This window comes from Pelodiscus sinensis, chromosome 3, assembly GCF_049634645.1.
Source record: "Pelodiscus sinensis isolate JC-2024 chromosome 3, ASM4963464v1, whole genome shotgun sequence".
Lineage (NCBI taxonomy): Eukaryota > Metazoa > Chordata > Testudines > Trionychidae > Pelodiscus > Pelodiscus sinensis.
Window position 1 is genome coordinate 181,222,832 of NC_134713.1, and position 12,438 is coordinate 181,235,269.

The 12,438-nt window shown below is 44.0% G+C and overlaps 1 protein-coding gene across 1 annotated transcript in view; it reads right to left on the reverse strand.

The window, feature by feature from the left end:
* Positions 1-8,064: 8,064 nt before the first annotated feature.
* Positions 8,065-12,438, reverse strand: part of BFSP1 (beaded filament structural protein 1) — a 53,289-nt gene continuing 48,915 nt past the window's right edge. The window contains exons 7-8 of the mRNA XM_006116388.4: positions 12,207-12,292; positions 8,065-9,368 (exon numbers count right to left, since the gene is read on the reverse strand). Of these exons, the coding sequence (XP_006116450.2) occupies positions 8,455-9,368; positions 12,207-12,292 (1,000 nt within the window). The 3' untranslated portion in view covers positions 8,065-8,454. The remainder of the gene's footprint in view (positions 9,369-12,206; positions 12,293-12,438) is intronic.

A 12,438-nucleotide genomic window follows, 5' to 3' on the forward strand; every position in this document is an offset into this window, starting at 1 on the left:
TGAGTCCCATTCAAGTCAAGGGTTATTAAAAGGTTAAAGTTAAGCACCTGCTTTCCTGTGAACAATCAGCCTTCATTAGATGCAGCTTTATTGAAAGTGGACGCAATGTTCAGCTTTTCAGAATCCAGAACAGAGACTGGAATGGGAGTTTTGTTTGAAAAACACTTCAACATTAAAAAAAATCCCTCAAATGCACATTTTGATCCATAAGAATGGCCAAACCGAGTCCCAAAAGTCCATCTAGCTCAGTATCCTGTCCTCTGACAGTGGCCAATGCCCGGTGCCCGAGAGGCAATGAACAGAACAGGTAATCATCAAGTGATCCAGCTCCCGTCACCCATTCCCAGCTTCTGACAAACAGAGACTAGGGACATCAGTCCTACCCAGCCTGCCTCATAGCCATTGATAGACTTATTCTCTATGAATTTATCAGTTCTTTTTTGAATCCCGTTAAAGTCCTAGTCTTCACAACAGCCTCTGGCAAGGAGTTCCACAGGTTGACTGTGCCGTTGCATGAAAAAATTCTTCATTTGTTTTAAACTTGCTATTAATTTTACTTGGTGACCTCCTAGCTCTTGTGTTATGGGACCAGTAAATAACTTTCCCTTATTTATTTTCTCCTCACCAGTGATGATTTTAAAGGCCTCTATCATATTCGCCCCTCAGTCACCTCTTTTCTAAGCTGAAAAGTCTTTTTAATCTTTCCTCATATAGCAGCTGTTCCAAACCCTGAAGCATAAGAAATGTTTGTCTTTTCTGGGGGTTTGCCTGGTTTCCCCTTTTATTCCTATGAAACAGGACACGGGTGTTGTTAGAAACCTAGGTATGTAGTCGCCCAATATGACTGAATGATCTCAGAAAATGATTCCAGAAAATCCATTTACTCAATTTCCATTGTTGTGGAAGTCAGGGTAAAGATAATACATTTGGGCTATGTCTAGACTGGCATGATTGGTATCTAGAGCATCTAGATTGGCACGGACAATTTTCCGCAAAAGCACTTTTTGTGGAAAAGCGTCCGGGCCAATCTAGACGCGGTTTTGCGCAAGAAAGTCCCGATCACCATTTTTGCCATTGGGGCTTTTTTGTGCAAAACAGTTTTCAGCTGTCTACACTGGACCTCTTGCGCAAAAACATTTCTGGAAAAGGGCTTTTGCCCGAAAGAGAACGTCAAAACATTTGCGCAAGAAGCACTGATTTCGGACAGTAGAATGTCAGTGCTTTTGTGCAAAATCAAGCAGCCAGTGTAGACAGCTGGCACGTTTTTGCACAAAAGCGGCCGCTTTTACGGAAAAACTTGCCAGTCGAGACGCAGCCTTGGGGTACGTCTACACGGTAGTGTTATTTCAAAATAATGAGCTTCTTAATTTGAATTCCATAACCCTCATTTTATGAGGAATAACGCCTATTCCAAAATAGGGCATGCGTAGATGAGGCAGCTGAAGTTATTTCAAAATAAGAGGCCTCCAGGAAATCTCACAACTGTCCTGGTGACCATTCTGTCCACACAGATCAGAACTCTGTAGTTCTTCTTTCCATGCAGCTCTTAAAGCTGCACGCAGAAGGGCACGCAGCTCTTAAAGCTGCACGCAGAAAGGGCTTGTGGCACGAAGCAGGCTCTGCTCACATCGTGCAGTATGGCAGGACCCTGCTGCCATGGCTGAGCCCACTGCTCCAGCTGAGCCCCCCCACATTCCTCTCCCCCCCCCCACACACAGCTGCCAGCACTGCCCCAGGCAGTCCTCACGCCCCTGCTTGTGGCTGAAAGAGAAGGGCACCATTCTGGTCTGCTGCGGAGTTCCTGAATCTCGTTGAGATCTGGGGTGAAGCAAACCTGCAGGAACTCGGCACCAGACACAGGAATGTGGATGGCCGGAAGCCTGGGCCACAAGTGCACCCAGGAGCAGGTGCACATGAAAGTCAAAGAACTGAGGCAGGGCTACACACAGGCCAGGGAGCACAGTTCCCGCTCGGCATGGCACCCCGGACCTACCCCTAGTACAAGCATCTCCACCACATCCTTGGAGGGGAGGTCAGTCCCAGTCCCCCCCTTTTCGTGGAGCCGTCCATCATCAGCCACCCAGGTGTGGTCGGGGCTAGGAGGAGGAGATACAGGAGGAGGACGACAAGGTTAGTGTGGAAACGATGCTCGCCAGCCAGGAGGTTATCCTGGCCTTGGAGCCGGCATCACCCTCCCAGGATGTCACCCAAGGCTCGGAGAGGAGATACCCCACAAATGAAAAATTGAGTTTATTGTTCAAAAACAAAAAGTGTGGTTTAATGTTTTTGCAGGGGAGGCGAGAGAAAGGGGTAGGAGGAGGGGGAAGGGAGGAGTGTGGGAGGAAAGGCTAAGAGAAGCAATGCACAGGCTTCTTGTAGGGGAGGCCCATGGATGTGTCACTGGGATCCTTGTGTGAAACTCTCCCTCAGGGCCTCTCGGATTTGCACAGCCCCCGATGGGCGTGCTGGATAGCAGCTACGTGCAGCTTCTCAAAAGCCCTGCCAAGCCCATCGGCCTCTGCCCCACCTCCCCCCAACCTGGCAGGAATGTCTCCCCCTTGTTTTCACAAATATTGTGCAGGACACAACAGGCCACCACCACTTGGGGGATGTTCTGCTCGACGAGGTCCAGGAAGGTAAGGAGACAATGGAACCTCCCTTTCAGATGGCTGAAGGCGCCCTCCACCTATGGGCTTTGCTAAGCCTCGTGTTAAAACATTCCTTGATGGAGTCTAGTGTAGGGCTTCAGAAGCCGGGGGAGCAGAGGGTAGGCTGCAGTCCCTACAATACAGATTGCCATGTCCACATCCCCGACCCTGATGGTGTTGCAAGATGGTGTTGATGGCCTGCACCACCTGTAGAAGGAGACACACACAGAATCACAGGGTTGCCAGGGACCTTGGGAGAGCCTCGAGCTCAACACCAGGAACAACCACCAGCTTGACCCAATCCCCTAACAGGCTTTATGAGAGTGGGACTGAAAAACCTTCCAGGGGAGGGCGCGTCCACCACTCCCCTGCACTTCCCTAGGGAACCCCATTCCAGTAATCCCCCACCCTTCTGGGACAATAGCACAAGAGCATCATACCTGCATGAGCACGGCCCCAACAGTCGCTCTCCCCATGTTGAACTGGTTCCCACAGATCAGTAGCTGTCTGGCCTAGTGCGCTTCCAGAAGGTGACAGCAACCCACTTCTGGAGGGGGATGGTGGGTCACAGGTGGGTGTCCTATCATGTGAGGATAGGGGTAAATCACTTGCATACTTCCACATGCAGAAATTCTGGTGCCACTGCTGGTCAGCCCACCACTCCATGGTGATCCAGCCCCACCAGTCGGAACTGGTGTCCAGGCGCTAGACACGGTGGTGCATGGTGTGCAGGGGAGGGATCATGCTGCATGAGCAACATGTGGAGACAGGAGAGGAGGTGCCCCCCCGATGAGCTGGGGGGTCCTGTTCCTGCAGAGCCATGAGGGCAGCCTGCAGAAACTGCAGCAGGAGGTGCAGCATGAGACGTAAGAGCCGTCGACTGCTCGAAGGCAGGCCTGGTTCCATGTCTGGAGTGCTGTGGTGTCTGCAAGGGCAATTAGAGCACACAGAGAAAAGGTTTGCTGTCCCTCAAGGAGGTAGGCAAAAGCTAGGCGCCTGAGACACAACTTTCCGGGGTGGAGGGAGGATCCCTTTAAGAACACACCTCAGGCAGCAGCTACAGGATGAGAGTGCTGTACTGCTGTCCTTCCTGAAGTGCTTCCGGGTGGCCGTAAATGCAATTCAGCGTTCAATGAGTGTGGACACTCAATTTCAAAAAAAAGAGCTCAGTGCTATATCGACTGGCATGTGCTGTGTAGATGCGGTATTTTGAAATAAGCTATTTTGACATTTGAAACAGCTTACGCTGAAATAAGCGTGCAGTGTAGCCATACCGCCAGAGAGTAAAACACAGGTCTCCTCATAAAAGACACTGGCTTAATTCCTATGTTTTAATATCACTTCCAGACTCGTAAGAAATAACAAATATCCATCTTCCGTTAATGCCAGCAGGAGTTGAGGGAGCTCAGCACCTCACAGGCTTGACTCTTTATCTAGCACCAAAGTGCATTACTTTCAGTATAAGTACCACATGCTGCTTTCTGACAACATGGGACATAGAACTTATTTCACTTGGGATTTTTTTAATGACCACAAAGCCAAATGTAGTTTAGTCATCATGTGAATGTCACCCCTGTGACACCAAAAGCCTTGTGCACCATTTAAAGCCACTTTCAGCCATATTTTGAGGGATGGGCTTTTTTCTTGGACCTCTGCAATCAGTAGCTTTTCACTCATATTGAGGCAAAAATATGGTCTCATTAGCACGTATTGTACTCAGCTGGACTCATTTATCCAGGCAGCCACACTTCTTTTTTATACGGTAACTAGAATCCAGCTCCCTGTATAAATTTAGAGAGCCTTGTCTATAATAAGGTATAAGTAACAACTCGCTTTGGAAAAAGGCATGTATAACATACACTGCCATAGCACTACAATAAGACAATAGCAAAAAAGTTATTTAAATGAATGCAGTATTTGTGAATGCAGGCTTGACACCCACAAACCAGTCCTCATTGGTAATGGCCTAAAGAAGCAATTATGCTGCACTAAGATTGATTTACGTAAAATGTGATTAGTCATCTTCTTGGCTGCTTAGTCTAGAACTATATTTTTTTAACTGTTCAGGCTTCAATTAATTTATCAGTATCATCACATGATATGAATGTGAGCTTTACTGTTTAAAAAAAATGCCAATTTATAAAAAGCACAGACTGAATGTAGATTAGGTAGTAAAATGCATCATCAAGCCCCACCCAAGGAAAAAGTGTACTGATGGTTCTTCTTGGCCTGGAGACTATAGTAGGCAGAAGAGACTAAGGGGACGAGTTTGATTTGCGTCCCCTGAGCTATGTCTACACAGCAGCATTATTTCAGAATAACTGATGTTATAATGTACTGAGTGTCTACACAACAAGCCTGTTATTTTGAAATAAATTTGAACTTATGGGCTTCTTACTCCGACTTCTGTAAGCCTCATTGTATGGGAAGTAAGGGAAGTTGGGGGAAGCATGCTCTATTTCGAAATAACTGCTGTGTAGACACATCCAAAAGTGAAACAAGCTATTTCGACTTAAGCTACACAATTAGCGGAGCTCAAGTGGCATAGCTTATTTTGAGTTTACCCCTGCTGTGTCGCTATACCCTCGGGCTATGTCTATGCTACAGGGTTTTTGTGCAAAAACCCACAGCACATCCACACCTCAAGTGCGTTTTTGAGCAAAAAAACCGAACAGTAAATCGACAGGACAGAGAGCTTTTCCCAGTAGAGTTATTCCTCTCCCCACAAGGAATAACTCCTTTTTGCACAAGGTGTGTGTGGACGTTCAACAGGGGTTTTTTTGCACAAAAAGAGCCTATCACAAAAAGCACAGGTGCTCTTATGGCCATTAGAACTTTCTTGTGCAAGAGTGTCCATGAAGTATGGATGCTCTCTTGCACAAAAAGCACATCACTTTTGCAATGTACTTTTGTGGTGTGGACACACTTTTGAGCAAGAAGTTTTTACGGAAGAGCTCTTCCACAAAAAGCTGCTTGCTCAAAAATCCTTCAGTGTAGTCAAAGCCTATGGCTGTGTCTACATTGGCATGATTTTGCTCAAAAGCATCCGCTTTTGCGCAAAAACATGCTGCCTGTCTACACTGGAGGAGAGTTCTTGCGCAAGAACACTGACTTTCTAATGTTTTAAATCAGTGCTTCTTGCGCAAGAACTATGATGCTCCCACTCAGGAATAAGCCCCTTTGCACAACTGTTCTTGCACAAGAGGCCAGTGTAGACAGGCAACGTGAATTTCTTGCGCAAGAAAGCCCGATGGCTAAAATGGCCATTGAAGCTTTCTTGCACAAGCGAGCGTCTACACTGGCACGGATGCTCTTGCGCAAAAGCACATCTCTTGCGCAAAGGCACATGCCAGTGTAGATGCTCTCTTGCACAAATACTTTAATGCAAGAACTCTTGTGTTAAAGAGTATTTGCACAAGATCATGCCGATGTAGACGTAGCCTATGTGTTTTATTACTGCTTGCAAGGAACATAGAATCAAGCCCTAGGAAATACAGAACATTCTGATAGGCTGAAGTAGATTCTTGTGCACTCTAGAGCCCAAAGGCCTTATAAATGCTGAAGAACATACACTGGTTTAATTCAGTCCTTTCAATACATGTTTTGTCTGACTTAGGGCCTTCACAAGTCTAGGTCCCAAACCTAAACTTCCATAGGACTACTCACATGCTTAAACTTAAGAACATGCTTAAATCCTCTGCTAAACCACAGCCTTAAATAATACCCAACTTAGGCACACATTTTTATGGTTATAGAATAGTGATAGAAATGTAGCCGTGTTAGTCTGGGGTAGCTGAAGCAAAATGCAGGACAATGTAGCACTTTAAAGACTAACAAGATGGTTTATTAGATGATGAGCTTTCGTGGGCCAGACCCACTTTCTCAAGTGGGTCTGGCCCACGAAAGCTCATCATCTAATAAACCATCTTGTTAGTCTTTAAAGTGCTACAGTGTCCTGCATTTTGCTTATGGTTATAGACACTGAAATTGCTGGGACGTCTCACATGAATAAATGTAACAGGATTTGGCTAATGTAGATGTGAAAAAAAATACTAGGAAAGCAATACACATATGGAAGCAGCATTTACATTTCATGTTACATTTGTAGTTCTGGGTAATTATTTGAGTTGGTTGGGAATTTTCTATTAATTTTTTATGGAAATGAATGTTTTCTACAGATCAAAAGTTCACCATGGAAAAAAAAAATTCATCAAGAGCATCATGCTGTCATCAGTTTTTATGGCAAATATAGGGACTACATTTCCCATGATGTACAATGGTCTCACTTCTGTCTGAATTCTTGCTGTGCATCACGGGAGTCCAAAGATTATAGTCCAACCAGGCCCATAGAGGAGAATGGGAGACGTGAGACACTCAAGCTACCCTTCAAATGAGGCAGCTCAAGCAGATGCAGGCGAACATCCAACTGAACTGAAATAGTGTTTTGACATTTCAGAATAAAAAACATGTGGCCTGTTCCCTGGTGTGAAAAATTTCCATATTTTGGCTTATCTGTCCAATTCAAGGGGTGGGGGGAGGAGAAAACATCAGCATTTCCCCCAGGACAGACATTCCAATTGTTGACAAGCTGTGTAATAGTAATAACCATATTTGCTCTTGTGTGTCAAAAACAAGATACAGTCCCACAATTCTTCACTCCCTATGTGCTTGAGCAAGCCCATTGAGTTTAATGAGACTGCTCACATAAGTAAGATTTTGCAGACTCACATAGAACGTTTCAAACTCTGGATCACTAAAATGCAATTAATTTTAAGGGAAAAAAATTAAATTTGCACAGATAGTGTCCCAAACCAACAATCTTTGAAGTGTCTGCAAGCCTCTGAAGAGATCCCAGTGTGCACTGTACTTCAGTAATATAGGATTTTTGCCATGGGCATAATTTTAAATAGCGTTCATGGAAGCTATAAAAAAACCCCGGACAACAGCAGACGTTTAGGCATAAAAATCAGATGCAAGTTGCTTAACTATAAACACAATCAAATGAATACTCTAGTGAAATCCTGCTCCCCTTGAAGTCAATGGGAAGTTTGTGTGTGCGCAAAGGGTGAATTAAGACTTTTAATACATTCTTTTTTAAAGTTGTCCCTTTTTGTTTCTTTTGATATCACTACATATTTTATTATGAGCAGCCTGGATAATATGTAGTAAGTTATTAATGACAAATTCAGCCAAATTTTCTTTTGGCAACATACTTAAAAATAAATGACTGCTATGTTCTGCTATCATATGTACAAACAAAGGCTAGTTGTAAAACTAAAGTGCTTTGTCTTTGACCTTGACAACAACATGTCAATCAGTTTGTTAATCAGTTAATCATAGCTTTGCTAATGCTGCTGTTTAATGTTAACAGTAACACACACCCACTGTGACTGATTTTTAGGATGCAAAGCTTTTATTCAATGAACCAGATGTCACAAGCTAACATTTGCAGCTGTCTGAGAAATTGGAAACTAATGGCAACTAAAGCATCATTAGAGGAATATATACGAGGAGGGGTCAATTTGTAGTGGTCACATATTACTTTGGTGTGGCTTAGACAGGGATATGTTTTAGTAATTACTTTCTACAAGAAGTGTTGCATAAATGAACCTGCTGCTAGTTGCCCAAGGAAATTTTAGTGATTATTATATTAAAGGTGAACCTACACCCAGACAGAATGGCCATTTCTGTATCAATGTTTTATATCAAACAGCAAAAGTTTCACTATGTTAGCACTGGGCAAGGGGGAAAATAATTACATCATTTAATAAGTGTGCCAGACAAGTTGCTTATCAAATGATGTAACTTAAGAGCCTTTGTCTCCTAGCTTCTTCTTGCTTGTCTTCTCAATTGTTGTCTCCACAATCAGAGCTGTCTCTTCGTAAGTCTGAATTCTGTCATCTGAAAATTTCTCAATGGATTCCACCAATTCCACTTTCTCATAGCTCATGGAACTGGGTAAGCTTGGTTCTATGAATGTCGGGCCTTCTCGTTGGTCTTCTCTGTCATACTCTGCCTTTTTAAATACGTCTGGCTCAGAAGGGCTGCCTACATCAGCTGGAGGTACTGCCGCAGGGCCAGAGATGTGTGGCTGCTCTGCGAGCTCTTCAGCTTTTTCTTCTGACTTTCTGCCCTGTTCTTCTCCCTCTTCAATCTCAGGCTGCATTTTATGGACTTCTTCCTCATTTGGTGATGGTTCAGAGGGTTCTGGCAGTTCTGGAATTGGCTCCACTTCCCCGCCGTTGGGTAGCTTTCCATTGCTAGTGGAAACAATGATCCCACCTCCAGCTGGAATGGAGGAAGAATAGAAGCAAGGGTGGTCATAACTTGCTTCCCCAGTGACAAGTACATAGCGCCCTTTGGCAGACAAGTCAGTCTTAGGCTCGGGTCTCGTGTAGCATCTCATTCTCTCTCTCACCGTGTTACACAATTCATCAAAAGCTTTACTTATCTGAGCTCCATCAGGCACATCCTCTGGGACTGTTTCTTGCTCAACTAATTCTAATCCTGCCTGCTGAGGTTCACGTATTACTGTGCTTTCGTGTTTAAATTGTAGCTGATCCTGATCAAAGCCTTCCAGAGTTCTTTCATACATATTTTCGGGTGAAAACCCATCTGCTATGTCTTTCGAAGTGATCTCCTTTCTCCGAGAAATTTTCTTTGCCAGACCTTTTTGTCTTGGTTTTGCAGTTGCAATCTCTTGCATAACCAGTGTGATATCTAAAGAAAATCAAAACAAAGGCAACAGCAAACAGCATTGAAAGGAGTTGCCCAAAACAGCTTAGCAGTCCATCTGCAAACAAAGAGGCTCATTATCAGTGCAGTCTGTGCAGAGCAGAATGGAACTAAAAAGGTGGGCAAATACTCATTTTATTTATGAAAATGGATATTATGAGTCAGTACAAATACCCCTTTCATATCTGAAACATGTACTGATTAACTTTTGAATGTGCACAAAACTGGATGCACAAAATCAGTATCTTTAAATTATGAAGACTATACCAGCAATCTGAAGGTGCATTTAGATCTTGCTGCTGCTCTTCCATATCGTGTGCAACACCACTATCTTGGATCAGTAGCAGGATTAAGCCCTTTGGAGCCATATCAACATGGAAGTAGCTCTTGTGGCTGCTTCACAGGATTCCTAGGCTTTCCGGCTACAGAAATGCCTCCCAAATGTGATGGGGAAATATACCTGCCTGTTCAAAAACATTCCCTTTCCCCAAAGGGGGATGACCCCAGATTGTGGGGGTACATGGAGGGGAAAAAGGTAACTGTGGGTGAGACACCACAGCTACGTCTACACTGGCATGATTTTCCGGAAATGCTTTTAACGGAAAAGTTTTCAGAAAAGCGTCTAGATTGGCAGGATGCTTTTCCGCAAAAGCACTTTTTGCGGAAAAGCGTCCATGGCCAATCTAGACACACTTTTCCGCAAAAAAGCCCCAATTGCCATTTTTGCGATCGGGGCTTTTTTGCGGAAAACAAATCTCTGTTGTCCACACTGGCCCTTTTGTGCTAAAGTTTTTCAGAAAAAGACTTTTGCCCGAATGGGAGCAGCATAGTATTTCTGCAAAAGCACTGACAATCTTACATGAGATCGTCAGTGCTTTTGCGGAAATTCAAGCGGCCAGTGTAGACAGCTGGCAATTTTTCCGCAAAAGCAGATGATTTTGCGGAAAAACTTGCCAGTCTAGACACAGCCCAGCTGAAAGGGGCACTCCAGCTGAATGAGATAATTTCCAAGCGACCAGCAGGAGGCACCTATGGCGGTGAGCACACCCGGTTACAGTAATTCAGAAGTATGTGGACAGAAGTACATCAGGCAGCTTCTCCTTGTTCAATATAATGAAGATAGTTTTTTCCCCTAAGCATATTACAATCTATCTGTAGATAATGATCAGAAGTATAGTTAGATGGAATAGCCAGCTGTATTGAGCAAAGCTTCATTGACGTCCACATAGATACATATGTGCACACCACTTAAGGATCTAGTCTTCATGTATTAGTAGCTAATTTATTCACTAACAAACAATTTAAGCCTACTTTATTGGGAAAAACGCTAGGGAAAACACCCCATTTAGTCTATACAAATTTGAATACATATCAGTTTATCTTCATTTTTAACTTGCCTTGTTTTAAATGAAACATCCAATTAACCATCTATTCTTCTGAGATATCTTTTAACTTGGCATGTAAAGTATCTAGCTATCAAACTATCCATCCTCATTGTTTACAAACTTCTTTCTATTTTTGCCCTGGACGTTTGCCTTCAATTTGCCTTCCTACTCTTACGAACACCATAACTCTAAATATATTAATCATACAGTTCCGGAGAGCAATCATACAATTCTGAATGTGACTCTATTCAGCACAAACTGCGTCATGGCAGATAAACAAGACTAAATAACCTCTTCCTATTTGCAGAGCTACCCAAGTGTTCCTGTTTTGTTTTGTGATGACAGAAGGCTGTTCAGACTTGGTATATAACCTAAACCCTCTGGCTACGTCTACACTGGCCCCTTTTCCGGAAGGGGCATGTTAATTTCAGCTATCGCAATAGGGAAATCCGCGGGGGATTTAAATATCCCCCGCGGCATTTAAATAAAAATGTCCGCCGCTTTTTTCCGGCTTTTAGAAAAGCCGGAAAAGAGCGTCTACACTGGCCCCGATCCTCCGGAAAAAGCGCCCTTTTCCGGAGGATCTTATTCTTACTTCAAAACCTTGCAAAGTAGGAATAAGATCCTCCGGAAAAGGGCGCTTTTTCCGGAGGATCGGGGCCAGTGTAGACGCTCTTTTCCGGCTTTTCTAAAAGCCGGAAAAAAGCGGCGGACATTTTTATTTAAATGCCGCGGGGGATATTTAAATCCCCCGCGGATTTCCCTATTGCGATAGCTGAAATTAACATGCCCCTTCCGGAAAAGGGGCCAGTGTAGACGTAGCCTCTGCGACCACTTTGGAAGGTTTTTTTAGACTGCCTGGTCTTTTAGGCCATAGCTTCACTAAACATAATATTGATGCTGCTGTGAACAATCTTCCAGAGTTTGATTTAGCAGGTCTAGTTAAGACTCGCTAAATCGAACTCAGAGGGCATTCCTGTCAGCAGCCGATACTCCTGCTTCCGCAAAGAGTAAAGGAAATTGAGAGGAATGTTTGCCCCCGTCGGCCTCCTACTGTGGGGATGGTGGGAAAACTCAAATCTAGGTGTGTCGACTCCAGCTATATAATTAACATAGCTGGAGTTGCGTATCTTGATTTGACCCCCCCCTCCCCTTTTTGGTGTATACCTGGCCTTAGTTCTCTGTGCATCTCATTTATTCGGTTCAAGCGACTTCTATTGTAGAAAGTCATGCCATCAGTCTAGCAAAGGAACCAACCTTTATGGGCCTGAGTCAAAGCCTACAAATGTAAACTGAAAGTCTCCCATTGTCTTCAATAGATTTTGATTTAGGCCCCAGTAATGGGGCCCATGCTGAAGACTAATGAAAATGGTTTAAAATTCAAATGTTCTAAATGTGCTTGTATTTGCTGAAATAGAAAAAACATATCAGAAATTACCTCGCCGTCTCCAGGTTGTAGTTTGGAAGGGTCTGTAGCTCTGTGTGAAGAGTGCAACTGGGGTTCCGATTATGGCAGAATTTAACCTGGTAGAGAGAACTTGCATGAGTTCAATTTCCCCCAGTTTACCTTGAACAAGTAGGACAATTAAAATGCCTCATATTAAAATGCCATTTCAATCAATATAGCGCATAGGCTGTGTACTATTGGCCTGTTGGTGTAATTTAGCGAT